Source organism: Fusarium tjaetaba (assembly GCF_013396195.1).
Source record: "Fusarium tjaetaba strain NRRL 66243 chromosome Unknown NRRL66243_c0000041, whole genome shotgun sequence".
NCBI lineage: Eukaryota > Fungi > Ascomycota > Sordariomycetes > Hypocreales > Nectriaceae > Fusarium > Fusarium tjaetaba.
In genome coordinates, this window is record NW_023501237.1 from 354,359 (window position 1) to 373,424 (window position 19,066).

The 19,066-nt window shown below is 52.9% G+C and overlaps 5 protein-coding genes across 5 annotated transcripts; 3 read left to right on the top strand and 2 right to left on the bottom strand.

Moving 5' to 3' along the window:
- Positions 1-1,175: 1,175 nt before the first annotated feature.
- On the top strand, positions 1,176-11,366 carry FTJAE_2350 (uncharacterized protein; the record flags this gene model as incomplete). The annotated part of the gene is made up of 1 exon (XM_037348536.1): positions 1,176-11,366. One exon carries the CDS (start codon positions 1,176-1,178, stop codon positions 11,364-11,366), a length of 10,191 nt encoding a protein of 3,396 aa, XP_037210602.1.
- A 146-nt stretch (positions 11,367-11,512) lies between these two features.
- FTJAE_2351 (PMU1-high copy suppressor of ts tps2 mutant phenotype) lies at positions 11,513-12,694 on the bottom strand (the record flags this gene model as incomplete). The annotated part of the gene is made up of 3 exons (XM_037348537.1): positions 11,513-12,220; positions 12,269-12,490; positions 12,542-12,694. 3 exons carry the CDS (start codon positions 12,692-12,694, stop codon positions 11,513-11,515), a joined length of 1,083 nt encoding a protein of 360 aa, XP_037210603.1.
- Positions 12,695-13,537: 843 nt separating this feature from the next.
- On the top strand, positions 13,538-15,061 carry FTJAE_2352 (ethanolamine-phosphate cytidylyltransferase; the record flags this gene model as incomplete). The annotated part of the gene is made up of 4 exons (XM_037348538.1): positions 13,538-13,661; positions 13,710-13,827; positions 13,881-14,652; positions 14,714-15,061. The coding sequence occupies 4 exons, from the start codon at positions 13,538-13,540 to the stop codon at positions 15,059-15,061; spliced, it is 1,362 nt and encodes a 453-aa protein (XP_037210604.1).
- Positions 15,062-16,421: 1,360 nt separating this feature from the next.
- On the top strand, positions 16,422-17,706 carry FTJAE_2353 (branched-chain amino acid aminotransferase; the record flags this gene model as incomplete). Its single annotated transcript, XM_037348539.1, has 2 exons — positions 16,422-17,480; positions 17,530-17,706. 2 exons carry the CDS (start codon positions 16,422-16,424, stop codon positions 17,704-17,706), a joined length of 1,236 nt encoding a protein of 411 aa, XP_037210605.1.
- A 272-nt stretch (positions 17,707-17,978) lies between these two features.
- On the bottom strand, positions 17,979-18,851 carry FTJAE_2354 (uncharacterized protein; the record flags this gene model as incomplete). Its single annotated transcript, XM_037348540.1, has 4 exons — positions 17,979-18,041; positions 18,092-18,238; positions 18,290-18,555; positions 18,602-18,851. The coding sequence occupies 4 exons, from the start codon at positions 18,849-18,851 to the stop codon at positions 17,979-17,981; spliced, it is 726 nt and encodes a 241-aa protein (XP_037210606.1).
- Between the last annotated feature and the right edge of the window lie 215 nt (positions 18,852-19,066).

Genomic DNA, 19,066 nt, shown 5'->3' on the forward strand with positions numbered 1-19,066 from the left:
AGGACCATACCCTCCGAAAATGGACTCTTGTGTAACACAACCACATGAAACGCCGAGCAGCCATTAGTTATTTCCGGTCATATATCACAATCCCCAACGTCACGGCCTCGATCCTTATTGAGATCAGCCACAGATCGACTAGACGGACGCGGCCAAATCTCTCCGCGACTAGCCAAACAAAAACGTCCGCTGGCGCGACGGTGGAGCTTTGACTCATCCTTGTGTAACCTCATCTTAACAAGCTTGGAATGTGCTGGTGAATACAGTTATGTGCGCTGGGCGGCCGCCAGACTTCAGCTACACTTTGTAAAGCTGAGAGAGGTGAGTTTGGGGCTTTGGACTAGCAATTGACGTGTTAGATAAGCTTCTGTCAAAATCGTAGCTTGGTGGGCTAGGGAGCTGGCTTCCGTAGTGGAGTTTGTTAGTTTAACGTCAGGTGTCCAAGCTGTGTGAGACATCATATCCACCTGACAGCATCTGAATCAATCTCAAGTCTCGATTTTCATTGATCGGGTCTAGAAGGTATTATCACAATGCCTTGATCCGTGTGAGTTAAATGATACATTGTATTTGTTTAAATGATCTATGATCATGCCCAGAGTCAACTTGCTATATCCGTCTCTTTCATTGCCACTTACATAAGATCTGCACATCATCTGCATAATCTTCAACGTTGGTGGAAGTACGAGACGGGACCTTGCATACACGCCCAGGCACACAGGAACAAATCCCACTTCACAAGCCCTCACTGGCTGCATTGCTATTCACTCCACAGAAACAATAGGCAGTTGGTTCTGTCTTCAACAACAGCATTCCAACCACAACAGCCTGAACCAACAGGATTCTAAACCGGAGTGTCTCTTACACAATGCCTCTGCAGGAACGTGCTGGAAAACGGCATCGATCCGCTGCGGGTGTGCCAGCCCTGCATGAAGGCTTCCGCCTCAGCAATCCAAATCCAGCCTGACAATGCTCTTTGTATACGCATCAGATTTTCTGCATCATTATTACAAGCCCGAAAGCACAATCTGAATGCGGATATGGAGGACTGATCAGCAGTTTCATAATCCTCTGGGAGCTCTCACCCGCGCATGTTACTTCAAAGTAGGTAACTTACCTTACCTTGCGCGTATACCATTCTTATCTCTCATTTACTTTTAATAAATCGGCTTACAATGAGGCCTTTGTACCTGGTGCTCAGGCACCTAATCTTCGCCAGCCTGGCGCGTGCCCAGTTTGGGGTTCAGAATGATAAGTCAGTTCTCGGTATTAACAATGAGTTCTCAGGCGTTTGTTACACATATGTTTCGGTCTACCCAGTCCTTGCCGATCCCGATTATATCACCATCACAAAGCCCTACAGAGGCTCAGTAACAACGCAATACACTGTCCCTCCGCAGGGCGATGAACCTGGTATTGTTATTGTTGAACAGCCGGGCGCTTCATCGGCGCCGGAGAATGTAGTCATCCCTGCGACGGATGATAGGTCTTATGTTATTATTATTAGACCGCATTCAGGGCCGGATCCGATATCTGCACCTATTACGCAGGTTGTTCCGCCGAGAAGTGGACAGCCGGGACAAATTATTATTGAGACGCCGGAGACTCGGGTTGGTGATGCGACGCCGGGTGTGTTGCAGCCTCTTACGCTTGAGCCGAAGGAAGTGACTGGTTATGTGACGGTCCTTCGACCATTGACTGGAACATTGGCGTCGCTGCAACTAATTACTGTCTCACCGACTGGGACGAACCGTGGATCGGTTATTATTAATGTCCCGACATCAGCGCTCAATGGGGGAAGCCTCCAAGGTCTTACTCTCGAACCTGCACAGGATGGCGATTATGTCACAGTGATTGAACCAGCAGGCACAGCCTTCAGCGGAACTGTCCCAATTAGACTAACAGTACCACCGAGCAATGGAAACCCTGGTACTGTCATCATCCAAACACCTATACCGGGAACTCTGATGCCGTTGGCACTTGAGCCTCTAACCCCTAACACTTTGGGTGCCTTGGGGCTCGCTGGCCAAACGATCACTCTTCAACCTGCCGATGCAACCGGCTATGTGACCATCATCGAACCAGCCGAAGGAAGCGTTACACCGACAGCCCCTATCCGAACTACCATTCCACCGACTGGTACCAAGCCCGGAACTGTACTCATACAAACACCACCGGGCTGGAATGATGGGGGAGATGGTGCAGCTTCCCAACCTACACGAACTCGCCCACAAGGTTCGGTATCCTATACCACTATTACTCGTGGAGTGCCCATGGGGATGGGTGGCTCAGGAAGCGGATCTGATGGGGGCTCAAGTGGAGGATCAGGTTCTGGTGATGGGTCTGGTGGTGTTCAGGGCCAACCAGGTCAGGGCGGCGATGACGATTCAGGGCCGCGACAGACTCTCACCATTCCTCCTGAGGGTGGTAACCCCGGTACTGTCCTTGTTCTCACACCTGAAGACCGCAATAGCCCACAGACTGGCAACAACGGTGGCGACGATAATGGGGCCCAGGCTACTGGAGGATCCAGTGGCGGGAACCAAGGTGGTTCAGGTGCTGGCTCAGGTTCATCGAGCGGAGGAAATGGCCAGAGTGGAAGTGGAGGGAGCTCCAACAATGGGGGATCTGGAGGTGGTACCAACAGCGGTAGCGGTAGCTCTGGACAAGGAGGCAGCTCCAGCAATGGAGGCTCCTCTGGAAACGATGATGACCCCGTAAAAGGCGGTGTTCAGGGGTCCGGCTCTGGATCAGAAGGCGATGATGACGGTGCATCAGGAAACGGAGGATCTTCAGGCTCAAATAATGGCAATGGGTCTGGAAATGGCGGGTCATCGAGCTCTGGTGGATCTGATACCGGCGGAAGCAGTGGCTCGGGAGGAACCCAAGGCGGAGCTCAAGGTGGTTCCGACAGTGAGGGTGGCTCTGGAGGTAACGATGGACCAAAGTCAGGGGGTACTGAGTCTGAAGGCGATGGCTCAGAGGGCGGCTCGGATTCTGGCAATGGAAGCTCTGGTGGCTCGGGATCGACTTCTGGCGGCAAGGGTTCCGGCGGAGATGATGGCAATAACTCCGGATCAGGAGGAAGTAATGCTGGAGGGGATAGCGGTGCTTCAGGCCAGTCATCCTCATCGCGAAGAGGAAGTACTTCTCGTCGCTCAAGCACTCGACCACCAATTGTCAGAACATCACCCTCAACCTACGTCGTCACATCCAGCAGCACTGTCTTCACCATAACCGCCGATGTCGTCGAGACTCTCACTGCCGAACCTCAGAGAACCCGACGATCCAGCAGCACCCAGCGTCTTACTGGCGGAGTCGAAGGCCTAGGAGGCAGCGGCACTGCAGTCACCGACAGAACGACATTTAGACGTCCTTCAAACAGCCGATCTACAGGATCTGCGGCCGGTACTGCTGGCGAAGCTGCTTCTGGAGTTGAGTCTGACCCTCCACAAACTACAAAGGCTCCTGGAAGTCCTTCAAGTACCAGAAGAGCTGGTGCTTCATCAAGCTCGGGATACACTGGTACTGTTGATACGCGCGTTCGTCCTGGAGGCAGTGGCCTGAGCTCTTCGCGCACCAGGACATCGACCTCTGGACAAGCCTCTCGATCTTTAGGTGGAGAGACTACTATTGTCGATAGTGGTCCCGTCATAACAAATGATCCTGGCTCCGATGCAGAGGAAGCTACGTCATCTGGCGGAAATGCCGCCCAGAGCTCATCTACTCGCTCGGCCCAGAGGTCAAGTGCCTCTCAATCCACAAGTGCGCAAAGGCCTGTTGCAGCAACTTCTTCGTCAGGTACTCGTTTCACTGCGAGACCTGCTGTTATATCGACTAACGGTGGTAATGCTGAAGCTGGAAGAACATCGCAGGCTTCGCAGAGAAGCAGCAGGGCTACTAGCGCAGTATCGGGCTTTGTTGAAGGTGACCCTGAATCAACTGCGGCAGGGAACAATGGCGGTACAGTCTCGGGAGACAGTGAGGCAACATCACAAGGATCACGAGCTTCCAGTAGATCACAGTCAACCAGTGCTGTTAGCGCCGGCTCTTCTTCAGCTGCAGCAAGATCTAGTGCTTCGTCCACCTCGCGTGAGGGCTCATCTGCGTCTGATGCAGCCAGAGGATCCAGCGCAGGTACTTCAACAGCATCTCAGGGCGCAGGCCAGGGCTCAAGAACCTCCATAACAAGCGAGGAGTTCAATTTCGAGACACTTATTGGCACTCAGAGCGTTCCGGAGTCGGAGCGCGTGGAACAGCCTGGTGATACCTCGTCGACTCGCTCAGCGACAAGCAGTGGTGCTGGATTGACAGGCCAGCCAGCTGGAGGAGTTGGAGGTTCAGCCACTGCTGAGCCAAACTCACAAAGCACCGGTGTTGATGTAGATGATGACGCGACGACATCTAGTGACGAGTCGCTCGCTGGAGGACCTACTGATGGTGCTACGTCTGGAAGTGCAGATGAGAGCTCTGTGACCGACGACTCTGATGCTGAGACCTCCGCTTCTGGAGATCCTAACTCGGAGACGGCATCCGATGATGCTCGTACTGCCTCAGGCGACCCTGGTACAATTCTCATTGAGACGCCTACGTCAGGTTCAGGCTCTGGTCCTGCTAATGTCACTGTCTACACTGGCGTCTCTGCCACTGTCGCCACTACTCGTTTCATTCCCGGTACAGCTTCAGATGAACCTGGAACGTTCATTGTCGAAACGCCAATCGGCAGTCCAATTTATGTGACAGTCTACAGTGGCGGACCAGGTACAGCTGTTACAACGATCTATCTGACACCAAGTGAATCTGGCGATTCTACGACTATGATCATCCAGACTCCCACTCAAGGATCTGAGGGTTCTGCTACAGATGATAGTGACGTGTCTGAGACTGGAACTATTACAGAAGCTTCAGGCGCATCGGCGGCTCTCCGTGGGAACGTCACCATCTATACCCAAGCTCCTGGCACAGCTGGCGGAACATTCTACTTCCCACCTGATGACCCAGAAGAGTCGGGTACTGTTATCATTGAGACACTGTCCGGTGATGCTGAAGAGACTGGCGCTGAGTCTACTGCAGGTCCAGTGGCCATAACTGCTGGTGGCCGGGTCAATACCACGATCTTCAGCGGCGGTCCAGTAACTGCGCCTAGAACATTATACATATCGGCGACAGTTTCTGGGGAACCGGATATCGTCCTTGTCGAAACGCCAACCACTGGTCCAGAAGCAGAGGCTTCAGAGTCAGAGACTGGCCAGCGATACACCACCGTCTTTGGTGGAGGGCCTGGAACAGCGACGAGAACTCTCACCATTCCTGCTACAGTATCTGGTGAGCTGGATACTATTCTGATCGAGACACCGACTGGTGGTGCTCCCGAGGTCACAATCACTAGAGGGGGGCCTGTCTCAGTCGCCACGACTGTTACTATCCCTGGTGCGCCTGGCGAACCCGACACTGTTCTCGTTGAGATTCCAACTGAATCTGGCGATGCTGGGCCCTCAGAGAGTGGTAGTGGCCCAGGCGAAGTGACTTCCACGCGCGGCGGACCAGTTACAGCTGCGACGACGATCACAATTCCTGGTCAATTAGGCCAGCCTGACACTGTTATTATTGAAACGCCGACTCGTGCGGCTGATGTCACAATCATAAGGGGGGGACTTGTTTCAATCGCTACGACTGTAACAATCCCTGGAGCACCTGGTGAGCCAGACACGGTTCTTGTGGAAATACCAATTGAGTCTGCCGATCTATCAGTAACTGGAAGTGGTGCAGGTGAAATAACTTCCACTCGTGGTGGGCCAGTCACAGCCGCAACTACGATTACCATCCCAGGTATATCAGGTCAGCCAGATACTGTTATTGTTGAAACACCCACTACTCCCTCTGATGGTGAGGTATCTACGACGACTGGAGACGATCCAATTGAAGTGACATCTACTCGGGGAGGACCGGTAACAGCTGCAACTACTATTACTATTCCTGGCGAGTCAGGACAGCCAGACACCGTTATTATTGAAACTCCTACAAGATCTTCAGATGATGAAACAACAGAAACTGGAAGCAGCCCAGAAGAGGTAACTTCAACAAGAGGAGGACCTGTAACAGCAGCGACGACCATCACCATCCCTGGTGGGCCGGGCGAGCCAGATACCGTCGTAGTTGAGACTCCAACGAGGTCAAATGAACCTCCCGTAACTGGCGGTGTTCAAGCAATTACTTCAACAAGAGCTGGATCCGTGACAGCAGCAACTACTATAACCATCCCTGGCGAGTCCGGTCAACCTGACACGGTTATCATCGAGACACCTCGACCGTCTGATGAGGATGAACCATCTACAACTGAAGATACTCAAGAAGAAGTTACCATTACTCGCGGCGGACCTGTAACTGCTGCCACTACCGTTACTATCCCTGGAGTATCTGGTGGTCCGGATACAGTGTTCATTGAGGTACCTACCACGTCGAATGACCCTTCAGTGACTGGCGGATTACAAGCGATTACTTCTACACGAGGAGGATTTGTGACAGCTGCTACAACTGTTACCATCCCCGGGGAGCCAGGTCAGCCGGATACCGTTATAGTTGAAACACCTCTATCTTCTGGTGAGGTTGTACCATCTGCCACTGGGGGACAAGGAGATGTGACTATCACTCGCGGCGGATCTGTAACTGCTGCCACGACAGTGACTATCCCCGGAGTGTCTGGTGGTCCAGACACCGTGTTTGTGGAAACGCCAACTCAATCTTCCGAAGAGCCTACAAGAACTGCTGTTCAGGAAGTCACAATTACTCGGGGTGGTCCTGTTACAGCCCCTACCACAGTTACCCTCCCTGGAGTATCCGGTGGTCCTGATACTGTTTACATCGAGGTTCCAACAGAGTCTGTTGGAACCGGAGCTGTTCAGCAGACTACTATTACGCGTGGTGGCCCTGTAACAGCTGCCACAACTTACACCATTCTCGGAGCGGCGGGAGAGCCAGATACTGTTTATATCGAGACACCTACCGAGTCCGCTAGTGAGGTTAGTGAAACACCAGTAACTGGAGCCGTTCAAGAAGTCACTATTACAAGAGGCGGTCCGGTCACAGCAGCAACCACAGTCACAATCCCTGGTGTTTCTGGGGGACCAGACACGGTCTATATCGAGATACCCACGGAACCTGCAGCTGCAGGCACGGAGCCGCCAGTGAGTGGAGCTGTTCAGGAAGTCACCATCACGCGTGGAGGTCCCGTCACGGCGGCAACAACAATTACTATTCCCGGAGCTTCTGGAGAGCCAGATACTGTTCTGGTTGAAGTTCCTATTGAGTCTGCTGGGCGATCCTCAGAAACAGGCTCTGTACGTGAGATCACTATTACAAGAGGTGGCCCAGTTACAGCAACGACAACGCTTACGATTCCTGGCGAGTCTGGTGGACCTGAAACTGTACTGGTTGAGATTCCAACAAGCTCTTCTAACGATAACAATGAGCCATCTATAACTGGTTCGGCTCCGGAAGTCACTATTACACGAGGCGGACCAGTTACAGCCGCCACAACGATCACTATTCCAGGCTTATCAGGGGAGCCAGATACTGTACTGGTTGAGATTCCAACTAGCTCTTCTGGCGATAGCGAGGAGACTCTCATAACTGGCTCAGTTAGGGAGGTCACTATCACACGGGGAGGGCCAGTCACGGCTGCAACAACACTCACGATCCCGGGTGAGTCCGGAGGACCAGATACCGTGTTGGTCGAGATCCCGACTAGTTCATCTAATGAAGGCGGTTCTACCCAAAGAGAAGTTACAAGTACTCGTGGCGGCCCTGTTACAGCTGCTACAACCATCACTATACCCGGTGTATCAGGCGGACCAGATACTGTCATCATCGAAACCCCCACTGAGTCTGCCATTGAGCCATCCGAGACTGATGACCGTCAAGAGGTCACCATTACCCAAGGTGGCCCTGTTACAGCCGCGACAACGATTACTATTCCAGGCTTATCAGGAGAACCAGACACTGTCATCGTCGAGATACCTACTGGTGCTTTTGAGACTCCCAACAACGCTCTCGCCAACGTCACTGTCTACAGTGGCGGCCCCGTCTCAGTCACTCGTACCATCTATCTCCCGCCCACCGCATCTAGCGAGGCTGGTACTATCGTTATAGAAACACCTGATGGTTCTAGTCCCACTGAAACTGCCCGTGGACCTGGCAATGTCACTATATACACTGGTGTCGCTGGTACAGCTACGAGAACCGTCTTCATACCTGCTACAGCTTCAGGAGCACCAGGCACGGCACTTATCGAAACGCCAACGGTTTCTGAGGAGACGACAGGAAGTATTGTTACAACAGCGGCAGGACCTCTTACTACTTCTGAGGGCAGACCGAACACTACAATCTACGGCGGTGGATCTGGTTCATCGACAAGGACGGTGTACTTCCCACCAGCTTCTGACGACCCCGATGGCCTTGGGACCGTTGTCATCGAGACACCAACCTCTGGTTCGGAAGAGGAAGATCCCGAATCAGCAACCAGCGCCATTGCTACTGGAGGACCAGCTAACATCACACGAATTGTTGGAGGTCCTGGCTCGATCACCGCCACTATCTACATCCCACCAACTGCCTCTGGTGAGCCCGGTGTTGTGGTCATTGAGACGCCAACTTCAGGCCCCGAGGATGAGACAACGGCCAGCGAGACTGCTGCAAACACAGCTTTCCCGGTAGGCAGGCAAAACGTCACTCTCTACAGCGGTGGTCCAGGTTCGGTTGTAACAACTATCTACTACCCACCTGCATCAAGCGATCTTGATGAGCCTGGTACGGTGGTGATCCAGACCCCAACGGCTGGTCCTGTAGAGGAGGCATCGACTTCTGGAAGTGAAGCCGCTACTCCAATCCAGAACATTACTCGCATCGTGGGAGGACCTGCTTCTGTCACAACGACGATCTACATCCCTCCCACTGCCTCTGGAGAACCTGGAGTTGTCATTATTCAGACGCCTACAGCCATTCCTGAGGAGGGAGAGACACTTTCAGCATCTACCACTGAAACAGCCAGTGATGGGGAAACAACTGGTATCCCCAATGTCACTCGCTACGTCGGCGGTCCAGCTTCTATCATGACAACATACACAATACCCCCTGCGTCCTCTGGAGACCCAGGAACAGTGGTCATTCAAACCCCTTCTGCCAGCCCTGGCGAGAGCGCTTCAGCAACTGAGATTCCAGACGTCACTAGATACATCGGTGGCCCAGCTTCAGTCACTACGACTTATACTCTCCCTCCAGGTTCACCTGGAGAGCCAGGTACCGTCGTTATTCAAACCCCAACTGCCAGTCCTCAAGAAAGCGCTACGTCTTCCCCGCCAGCTGAAATCCCCAATGTCACTCGTTACGTCGGCGGGCCAGCGTCAGTTACGACGACCTATACCCTCCCTCCAGCTTCTTCTGGAGAGCCGGGCACGGTGGTCATTCAGACTCCCTCAGCTGGCCCCACTGCAGAAACGACACTTAGCCAGGCTATCACAAGTGTTGAGTCTCCAAGCGCAATTCAGAACGTCACTCGCTTCGTTGGAGGCCCAGCATCAGTTACTACAACAATCTACATTCCCCCCGCTGCATCCGGTGAACTCGGCACAGTACTCATCCAAACCCCAAGCTCTGCTCCACAGGAGACTTCATCAACACCAGCCACTAGCACAACACGACCACCAACGGTCCCACAGAACACAACTATCTTCGGCGGCGGACCAGGCTCAATCACAAGAACCGTCTATATCCCCCCTGCCTCAGTAGGCGAGCCAGGAACAGTCCTCATCGAGACTCCAACAGCAAGTCCCGTAGCTTCTACCAGTCCTATCACTGGCGCACCAGCAGGCATTCCAACAACTTCTACCCCCATCGTCGCTGGTACCAATGTCACTATCTTTAGAGCTGCTCCTCCCACAGCTACAGCTGAACGGACTTTGTATGATCCACCGACCGCGGCTGGAGAGCCTGGTACTGTCATTATCGAGACAATGGTTGTGTCTTCGACTTCTGGTACAACTGCGCCGTTGAGTATGGTGACTCCTGCTGTCACAACTTTAAGTGGCTCTCCAACTAGTTCTTCTGCTATCGCTTCGCCGTCATCTACATCAAGTAGTGCGGCGGCTGCAGCAAGTTCATCAAGCAGTGTTGCAGCAGCAGCGGCTTCGAGTTCTTCCTCTGTTACAGCAGCTGCCAGTTCCTCCAGTAGCGCTACGGCCGCAGCAGCTTCGTTAACCTCATCAAGCAGTACTGCTGCAGCTGCTATGTCAAGTTCTTCCAGCGCAGCCGCAGTATCTACATCAAGTTCCTCAGCTGCAGTTATCGCGGCCAGTTCCTCTAGCGCAGCAGCAGCAGCAGCCTCAAGCTCATCAAGTGCCGCCGCCGCCGCTACATCTTCAACATCAAGCGCAGCTCCAGCACCAGTCACCACAAGGTCAACCAGCGCTGCGCCCCCAGTAATCACCACATCCAGCAGCGCAGCCGTCCCCGTAATCGCCACCTCCTCCACCAGCTCCTCCAGCACAAGCATGATGCCCCAACTCTCATTCGGCCCAACATTCGACTGCGATGGCTTCGGCTACACCGTCCAAAGTCTCCTCGCCAACACCCTCACACGCGTCAATCTCGTCACCGGTCAACGAACAGACATCAGAACGGGTATTGGTCCAGCCGGTCCTATCAACGGTATCGGCTTCAATAGGTTCGATAACTACATCTACGGCTTCTCCCAACTGCCACTTCTCAATGGCCTTGCTTGTGCCGTTCTGGGATGTAAGCAATCAAAGCTCATCCGTATTGCTAAGGATGGGCGATGGGAGAGTCTTGATCTTGTGATTGGTTCGAATGCTATTAGTATGGGCGATGTAGATGATCAAGGAAGGTTCTGGGTATCGGAAGGGGGCGGTAGATGGTGGTGCATTGATTTGAGACCGACCAGTAGCACTTTCGGCAAGCTTCTGAACTCCGGCACGTCTGCCACCAATCTCCTTTCCGGAGTGGGTGACTGGGCATATGTCCCCGGTGGCGGAAACTATCTCTACGCCTTACAAGCATCCGTCATCGAGAACGGCCTCCTCAGAACAAACATCGTCCGCTGGTCTTTGACCACACAAAAGTGGGAGAATTACCAAGCGTACCCAGGCATCCTCAACACAGCGCTCAACCTCGTCTGGGGTGCTGTAATGGCAGCGCCAGGCGGAACGCTCTTCGCTCAAGAGTCTGTCCTCGGACAGACGTGGAAGTTCACACTCGGATTCGGAGCCCCGGATCCGACGCCCATACCAGGCGGTGCTATTCTCAACTTGCTAGGATCGGATGGAGCCAGGTGTGCAAGTGCTGCAGTTTCATGATTTGAAAGCGGCAAGATTGTAATGACGCCGCGGGTTGGACGCATATACTGCTATTTTTCCTTTGTACTAGTCAAGCAGACTGCTTCTTTTTTTTCTATGTACTAGTTAGCGATCACTACATGATCAACTATTTCTTTTTCTCCAACTCATGTCGCCTTTGCTGGTGCAGATGCCAGCGTCGTAGAGCATACACAGCCCTGTCCTCCGATGCTAGTCACAGGAGGCGCGTTGCAGGTAGCTTCGGTAGTCCAAGAAGCGTACGTAGATGTAGGCTCCTCAGAAATGACATCAGCCCTGACAAGAACAGGAATGATCTGACCGGTCGCAAGTCGGAAAGGTCGATGGTTGAGGGCCTGAAGAAGCTTGGTGATCTCACCAGAGTGGCTGCTAATGCTGATCCAGACAGCATTGTCGCTTGTGAAGATATCGTCGAGAACTTCCTTGCTTCGCGCCAACTGGTGTTCATCTGTCTCACCCTCCTTTCCAGACCAAAGCTTATCCTTATCAGAGAAACCCTTCTCAAACTTGATTTTTTTAGCGAGAGTCTTGATAAAGCTCTTGCTACGACGATGATCGCATGTTCGGATGCTGATGCCCTCACGGAGAAGTTCCTTGACCATTGGGACGAAAGGCTTATCCTTGGGGAGCTTGAGGCTCTGGAAAGTCTCCACGGCTGTCTCGACGCAGCGGGCTAGAGGGGAGGTGTAGTAAGAGTCAAAGTATGGCATGCCTTCGTTCTCAAAGCGGGTCTTGTAGTAGGCGTTTGCCTTGTGAGCTTGAGCTTCACCTGCGGGTGTGAGGAGAGCATCCTCCCAGGTAGCTGTTCCGTTGCCAGACTGAAGACCCCAGTAGCACTGCAAATGTCAGTTCGTGCATTGAGAATCTTGGGCGAGGCGACTTACGTTCCAGGCGGGAGTGCCGTAAAAGGACTCAGCGGCGTTGTGCCAGCCCTCACCATGACGTCCCATGACAAGGACCTTGTAGCGCGTCTTGTCGCGGCTGGCATTGCGGTTCAGGTGCTTGACATACTGCTCAAAGCGCTCCCACTGAGTCTTGTAGCCCTTTCGGGGGTTCTTGGGATCAGTGGGATAAGTGCGGTTCAAGAGACCAAAGTTCCATTGAGCCTGTCCCTCATTAGTTCAAGTTTTTCAGATGTAAAGCGAGAGAGGTCTCACATAGTCAAAGCCAGTAGGATTCGTGGCCAGATCATCCTGCATAAAGAACCCTTCAACAGAAGTATACTTGATCTCCTTATTCTTAGCAAAATGCCAATCCGCAAGAGCACACGGCACCAGGGCCAAAAACGCAGAGACGGTAGTGAACTTCATGATGCTCAGTCAACGATGAAGCCCATAATCGACCCGGGCAAAGCAAGCATCTTTATACCTCACGACATCGGACACTTGACCGATTTGACATGTTCAATCAGGGTATCATCGCGCGATTACCCCAAGCTCAAGAAGCTGTTGGAGATGCATCTATTCCCGTCCGGGGAATCTTGGCCCGAGCAGGTCCACGATTAAGGCAAAGATCGGAGCCAATGGATCGGGAACGTGCCGAGCAAAGTGGAGTCTTTTGACGTGAAGAGATGAAATGAGATCCGGGTTCTCGGTCACAGAATGAGATAGTCTCAATAAAGAAATGGAGTAACTGACATGAATTGAGAGAGTCAGTGATAAGAGAGTGACGATGGTGTTTTTGTCAAAAACGTGGTGCTGCTAGCGTGGCTGTTTGTTTGCATTGCATGTGACAGGGGTACTTCAAGACCCTTAAAAGGAACAAACAACATCTCTCGTATTCAATCCTTCGCTCATTCAATTATCATTCCTGCTTGCGTATGCATTTTACGGTAATAACATGGGTCAAAGACCACGCATTTAATTTATTCGTATTTATAGACTGTTACCTAAGCTTCGTTCACCTTCGTTAAATTGGTAACGTATAAACGGACCAATCAAACCGCTCGTAAAATTGTTAGGCCCAACCAACGCTCACCCATTAACTTCCAGACTCTCGAGTTACGTTGAACCATCACCTTAACTGAGAGCTCCTTAATCTTAAAAAAAAAAGCATTCTTCATCACCGCTTCTTCTTTTTGGTCTTTCATTTTTTAAACTTGGACTTTTCAACATCACTCACTCACATCGCTATTGTCGTATCTTCTCGCCACCATGACTTCGACTGACCCCACTAACCCCTCGATTGACGATGAGCTTCATCTTGAGGGTGAGCCTGCTCCTGAGCTCTACGAGGGGCGCATTTGGGTCGACGGCTGCTTTGACTTCTTCCACCACGGTATTTCACCCTCTATATCTCATCGCGATCATTTACTAACGATACCAGGCCACGCTGGCGCTATCGTGCAGGCCCGTCAATTAGGCGATGAGCTCTACGCTGGTGTTCACTCAGACGAGGCCATCCTCGCCAACAAGGGCCCTACAGTCATGAACCTCGCAGAACGGTAACACCAGCTCACTCCCACCTGTCACGCGACACATTTACTGACATTTCCAGACTCGCTGCTACTGACGCTTGTCGCTGGGTCACCCGTTCAGTCGCCCACGCGCCCTACGTCACTTCTCTCCCCTACATCTCCCACTACGGCTGCAAATACGTCGTGCACGGCGACGACATCACCTCGGACAGCGATGGTAACGACTGCTACCGATTCGTCAAGGAGGCTGGTCGCTTCAAGGTGGTTAAGCGCTCACCTGGAATTTCGACCACCGACCTCGTCGGTCGCATGCTTCTCTGCACAAAGACGCACTTCATCAAGTCGCTCGAGAAGAAACTTGCCGGCGAAGAGGGCCACGGCACACCGGAGGAGCGCATCGCCGAGGGCCAGCAGATGCTGGAACGCATGAAGCTGTATGCGACAGATGCGTCGGGCAAGGCACCCGGCGCAGAGGTGTTCTTCTGGAAGGCGTCGCAGGTCGCCAAGGCGGAGGAGGGTGAGGAGGAAAGGGGCAGTTTCCGCCAGCTTATTGAGGGACCCGGACCTAAGCCCGGCCAGCGCGTTGTGTACGTTGATGGAGGTTATGATCTCTTCTCCAGCGGACACATCGAATTCCTGCGCCAAGTCCTCCTCGAGGAAGAAAAGCTCGCTCGTGAGCAGGAGTGGTATTCCGAGCAAAACGTGAACGAGCGTCTTGGCAAGGGTGAGGATTATCCCCCCGCGTACGTCGTAGTAGGCGTGCACGAGGACGAAGTCATCAATCAATGGAAGGGAATCAACTACCCCATCATGAACACTTTCGAGCGCGGTCTCTGCGTTCTCCAATGCAAGGTAAACCCTTCCCCCCAATACCACCCCAGCCCTGAAAACCACTAACCTCTTTGAACCACAGTACATCAACGCTGTCATCTTCGGCGCACCCTTCTCTCCCACAAAGACGTACCTCGACACCCTACCGCGCGGCACCCCAGACGCCGTGTACCACGGCCCAACCTCCTTCATGCCCCTGACATACGACCCGTACACGGCACCCAAGGCGATGGGGATCTACCGCGAGATCGGCGCGCACACGTTCGCGCACGTCAACGCGGGCGAGATCGTGCAGCGCATCATGAAGTCGAGGGACATGTACGAGGCGCGCCAGCGGGCAAAGGGCGAGAAGGCGAGTGTTGAGGCTGCGGCGCGCGAGAGGGAGATTCTAGAGGAGGAGCAGCGCAGGAAGGAGGCTGAAAGGGCGTAGGGCGTGGTGTGAAAGAGGGGGCAAGGTCCGGTAATGTGCGGTAGAACAAAGGTCCTTTCAACAGGGAATCCTAAGAGACGGATGGAGTAAAAAAGTATAGTATAGAGTAATCATGATACCTAACCTTTGAAATGACGAGTTTTTGCAGGTCTACTGTGATGATACCCTTGGTCATCGTACCTTTTGACACTAACATCTCGATACAATGACACGAAATCCACGCCACGAAACATAGGACCGATCATCGACAAGAGAGACATAATGTGACCTCAGCAAAACTCATCATTATCCCTTCCAATTGGGGGGATGACCTCACAGCACCGAGGGGCGGTAACAATGGCAATTGACGGCTAGCCACGGTGCCATGCACAATTCCGCCCTGCCAAGAACAAGAAAACCTCCATCAAGGTCTTGTCTGTCAGAATTGACAAGCAGGGATTTTACGGCACATGACTATCTACTGCATAAACCTCTGATATGATGAAGGATACGTGACGCTGGTTCAATTGGACGGATGGTTGTTGTTGTTATCTTTGGTGATAGGTAATTTGTTTAAGCCGCGCGCCCTGGCAGTGGAGTACTTAAGTATTTTGACAGTTCCGCACTGAGATGAGAAGAGAAGAGCCGATGGGGCCGGGTATTTTTGGTGGAAATATGCAGTTCGTGTAAGCGATCTCGATAAGCACCGAGTTTCTACTCTACAGAAGAGTTATGTGTTCTTTACTCAGAAATTCCAGCTGCACCATTTGATCAAGAATACCAATTCAAAGCTAATCATCCAATTCTTCATCAATGGCGTTAAATACACGCCTACTATACAAGTAATACTTCGTTATCTTCCAGAAGCCCATCATCAGTGGAACCCTCTTCCAAACTGACGGCTCCCCCTCCACCACTTTTTACAAAAAGGCTGTGTGGAGCATAACCTCACCACCTACCAAACCCAGTCTAGCTCTATCCTTCTATCGATATCGCAGTGGGCAGAAAAAAAAGAAACAGCAAAAAAAAAAACACCATCGCCGGAGCCGAGCCACCGCGCGGGCAGAGGCGGTCTATCCGGGCCCGCGAGCGGCGGGAAGTTCTTTTCTGCCCCAGCTCGTGACTCTCCCGAACGACATAAAGGTGGAGACCGGATAGCGGAGGGGGGAAACAGTCATACACGGGGTAGAGTAGTTAGGTAGTCTGGCGTTTCCGTGTGTGTATATAAAGTTTTATCTCTGCTCTTCCTTCTTTGTTTGCTTTCTTAGAACCTCTCATTATAAACTCCGATCTCGCTCTCTCCTCCGTTCCATTGACTCAAAAGAAGACCTTCGCTCAGAAACAACATTGTCTCCAACTTCAACTCAATACACTCGCAACCATGGCTCCCTCCGCCGTAGAGACCCAGGACGTCAACCTCACAGCCGCTGCAATCCACAAGAAAGATCTCGCCCAGCCCACCGTCAACGGCACCCCCCAGGTCCAGGCTCCCCTCGACGCTTCAAAGCTCACCTACACATACACACAATCCCCCCGCTCCGTCCCCGATGAAGCAACCGCCCACTCCGGCGACGAGACCATCGCCACGGACCACATGGTCCTCGCCTCGTGGAAGGTCTCTACCGGCTGGTCCGCCCCAGAGCTCAAGCCCTACGGCCCCCTGAGCCTCATGCCCACTGCCTCCGTCCTGCACTACGCTACAGAGTGCTTCGAGGGTCTCAAGGTCTTCCGTGGTTACGATGGCAAGCTCCGTGTCTTCCGCCCTGATCGCAACGCTGCGCGTCTCCGCATGTCGGCCAGCCGCATCTCGCTTCCTGTCTTTGAGCCCGAGGAGGTAGAGAAGCTCATCATCGCTCTTCTGTCCGTCGACGGCACAAAGTGGCTTCCTGCCGATCGCGCCGGCAGCTTCCTGTACATCCGCCCAACCATCATCGGCACTGCTCCTCAGCTCGGTGTCTCTGCCCCCAAGGAAGCCCTCCTCTACATCATCGTGACATACATGCCCCGCATGGACGCTCCCCCCGGCGGAATGCGTCTTCACACGTCCCCCGACGACATGGTGCGCGCCTGGGTCGGTGGCTTCGGGTACGCCAAGGTCGGCGCCAATTACGGCCCTTCTCTGCTCGCCACGGCTGATGCGCGAACCCGTGGTTTCCACCAGATTCTCTGGCTGTACGGCGCTCAGGGCGAGTGTACCGAGGCTGGAGCCAGCAACTTCTTTGTCGTCTGGAAGCGAAAGGACGGCAAGAAGGAGATCATTACTGCTCCTCTTGACGATAAGCTTATCCTTGACGGCGTCACCCGCCGAAGCACTCTTGAGCTGGCTCGCCAGCGTCTAGGTGATGAGTATGAGATTACCGAGCGAAAGTACACCATCGCTGAGGTCGTTGAGGCCGATGCTGAGGGTCGTCTGATTGAGTCTTTCGCTGCTGGTACTGCCGTAAGTTTGCCAATTGATTCCATGTCGAAAACCCCGCTAACAAGATCAGTACTTCATCTGCCCCGTTTCCCAGATCCACCACCGTGGACAAGACATCAACATCCCCATGGGCGCTGAGGGTGAGGCTGGCGAGGTCACTAGCAAGATCAAGGGCTGGCTGGGTGACATCATGTACGGTCGTACAGAGCACCCCTGGGGCGTTGTCATCCCCGAGAAGAAGCAGTAAACTGCCGATTCAAAAGTGCATTTCGGAGAGGTGCATCAAAAGTTGTTTCATGGTACGGCGTTGGCGGTGTTTGCTGATACACAAAAGAGACCAGGTTGGTCATGGGCACATGCATTGACAAAGATGGAAATGACAGGTGCAGATAGTTAATGAGATACGAAATAGACGACCAGTTGAAAGTCAGCTCTACTACTGTACATGTACATGACGAATCGGACATGAGACTGCTGACGCCAAAATAACCCACACATTGCTTCTAGTACATCGCTCGATCAATCGTCGAAAAGATCCTGCATCATCTTCAAAGTCTCGCTCTGGATCTCAGCCTTGAACTCCTGGATTTATGCGTCAGTATTATTCCGTCGATTATAGCACACCAACGTACCTTGTCAACCTCGTCCAACAGTCGACACTTATCATCCACGATGGCCTCCGCCTGTTTCTTCAAGTCCTCAGCAAACTTTAAAAGCTCCTCGTCGACACCATTTGGGCCACCTTGTTCGGCGAGCTCTTTCTTCAATTCCTTCCAAGCCTGTTCCTCGGTCGCAGAGCACTCATCCTATTCGACACTGAGACGAAGAACCTCTTCTCTGGCGGCAGCAATTTCTTCCTGAAGCTTCTTCAAATGAACGGCAATAGTTGCTCGAGGGTGGTCTTCATGGTCATTGTGATGACAAAGCGTGGCCGATAGCGGGTAGGCAATGTTCGCGTAGAGCTGTTTGGATTGCGACAAGGTCTCGCCGGCTTTCTCCGCGAAACTGGCTGTCCTGGCCTGCACATCCGTGTGCGCTTCTACGAGGTGCTCAATCGCAGAGCTGTGAAGGGACATGCCCATTCGAGCATACGATTCTGTGTATCGTCAGAAATGTAGCCGACGTGTTGCTCGTGAACTAACCTCGGAGCTGTGAAGCCTGATCATTCTTCTCTGGTGCCTGGACGACCTTGCTTCCGGGCTTTGAGGTTTCCAAAGATTTCCCAAGAGAGGCGTGAACCTGCTGGTAGATATTCTGGTAGGGAATTGGCCTGATGGAGGAACTTGTCGCTGGAGTATCGTCGTCACGCAGGCGATCTCGCAGGGTCGAAGGCCAACCATCTTCCTCTAGACTGGAGGTGGAGTTGGGGAAATAACGAAATGCGGATGCCATGATTTGATCTAGGTCTTGGGAATAAATGTGCTTTCGAGAAAGGGAAAATATTTGTATGGGGGAGGAGAGTGCTTGCTGTTGACTCCGATTCAGCAGTAGCAGTTGTCGATGTAAATGAGGAAGGAACGCGCGCCCGCCTGCACAGCTCCTTCGACATTCACCAACCACATCCGCATTGTGCAGAACCTGCAAACCCCAATATCAATCTTCCAGTT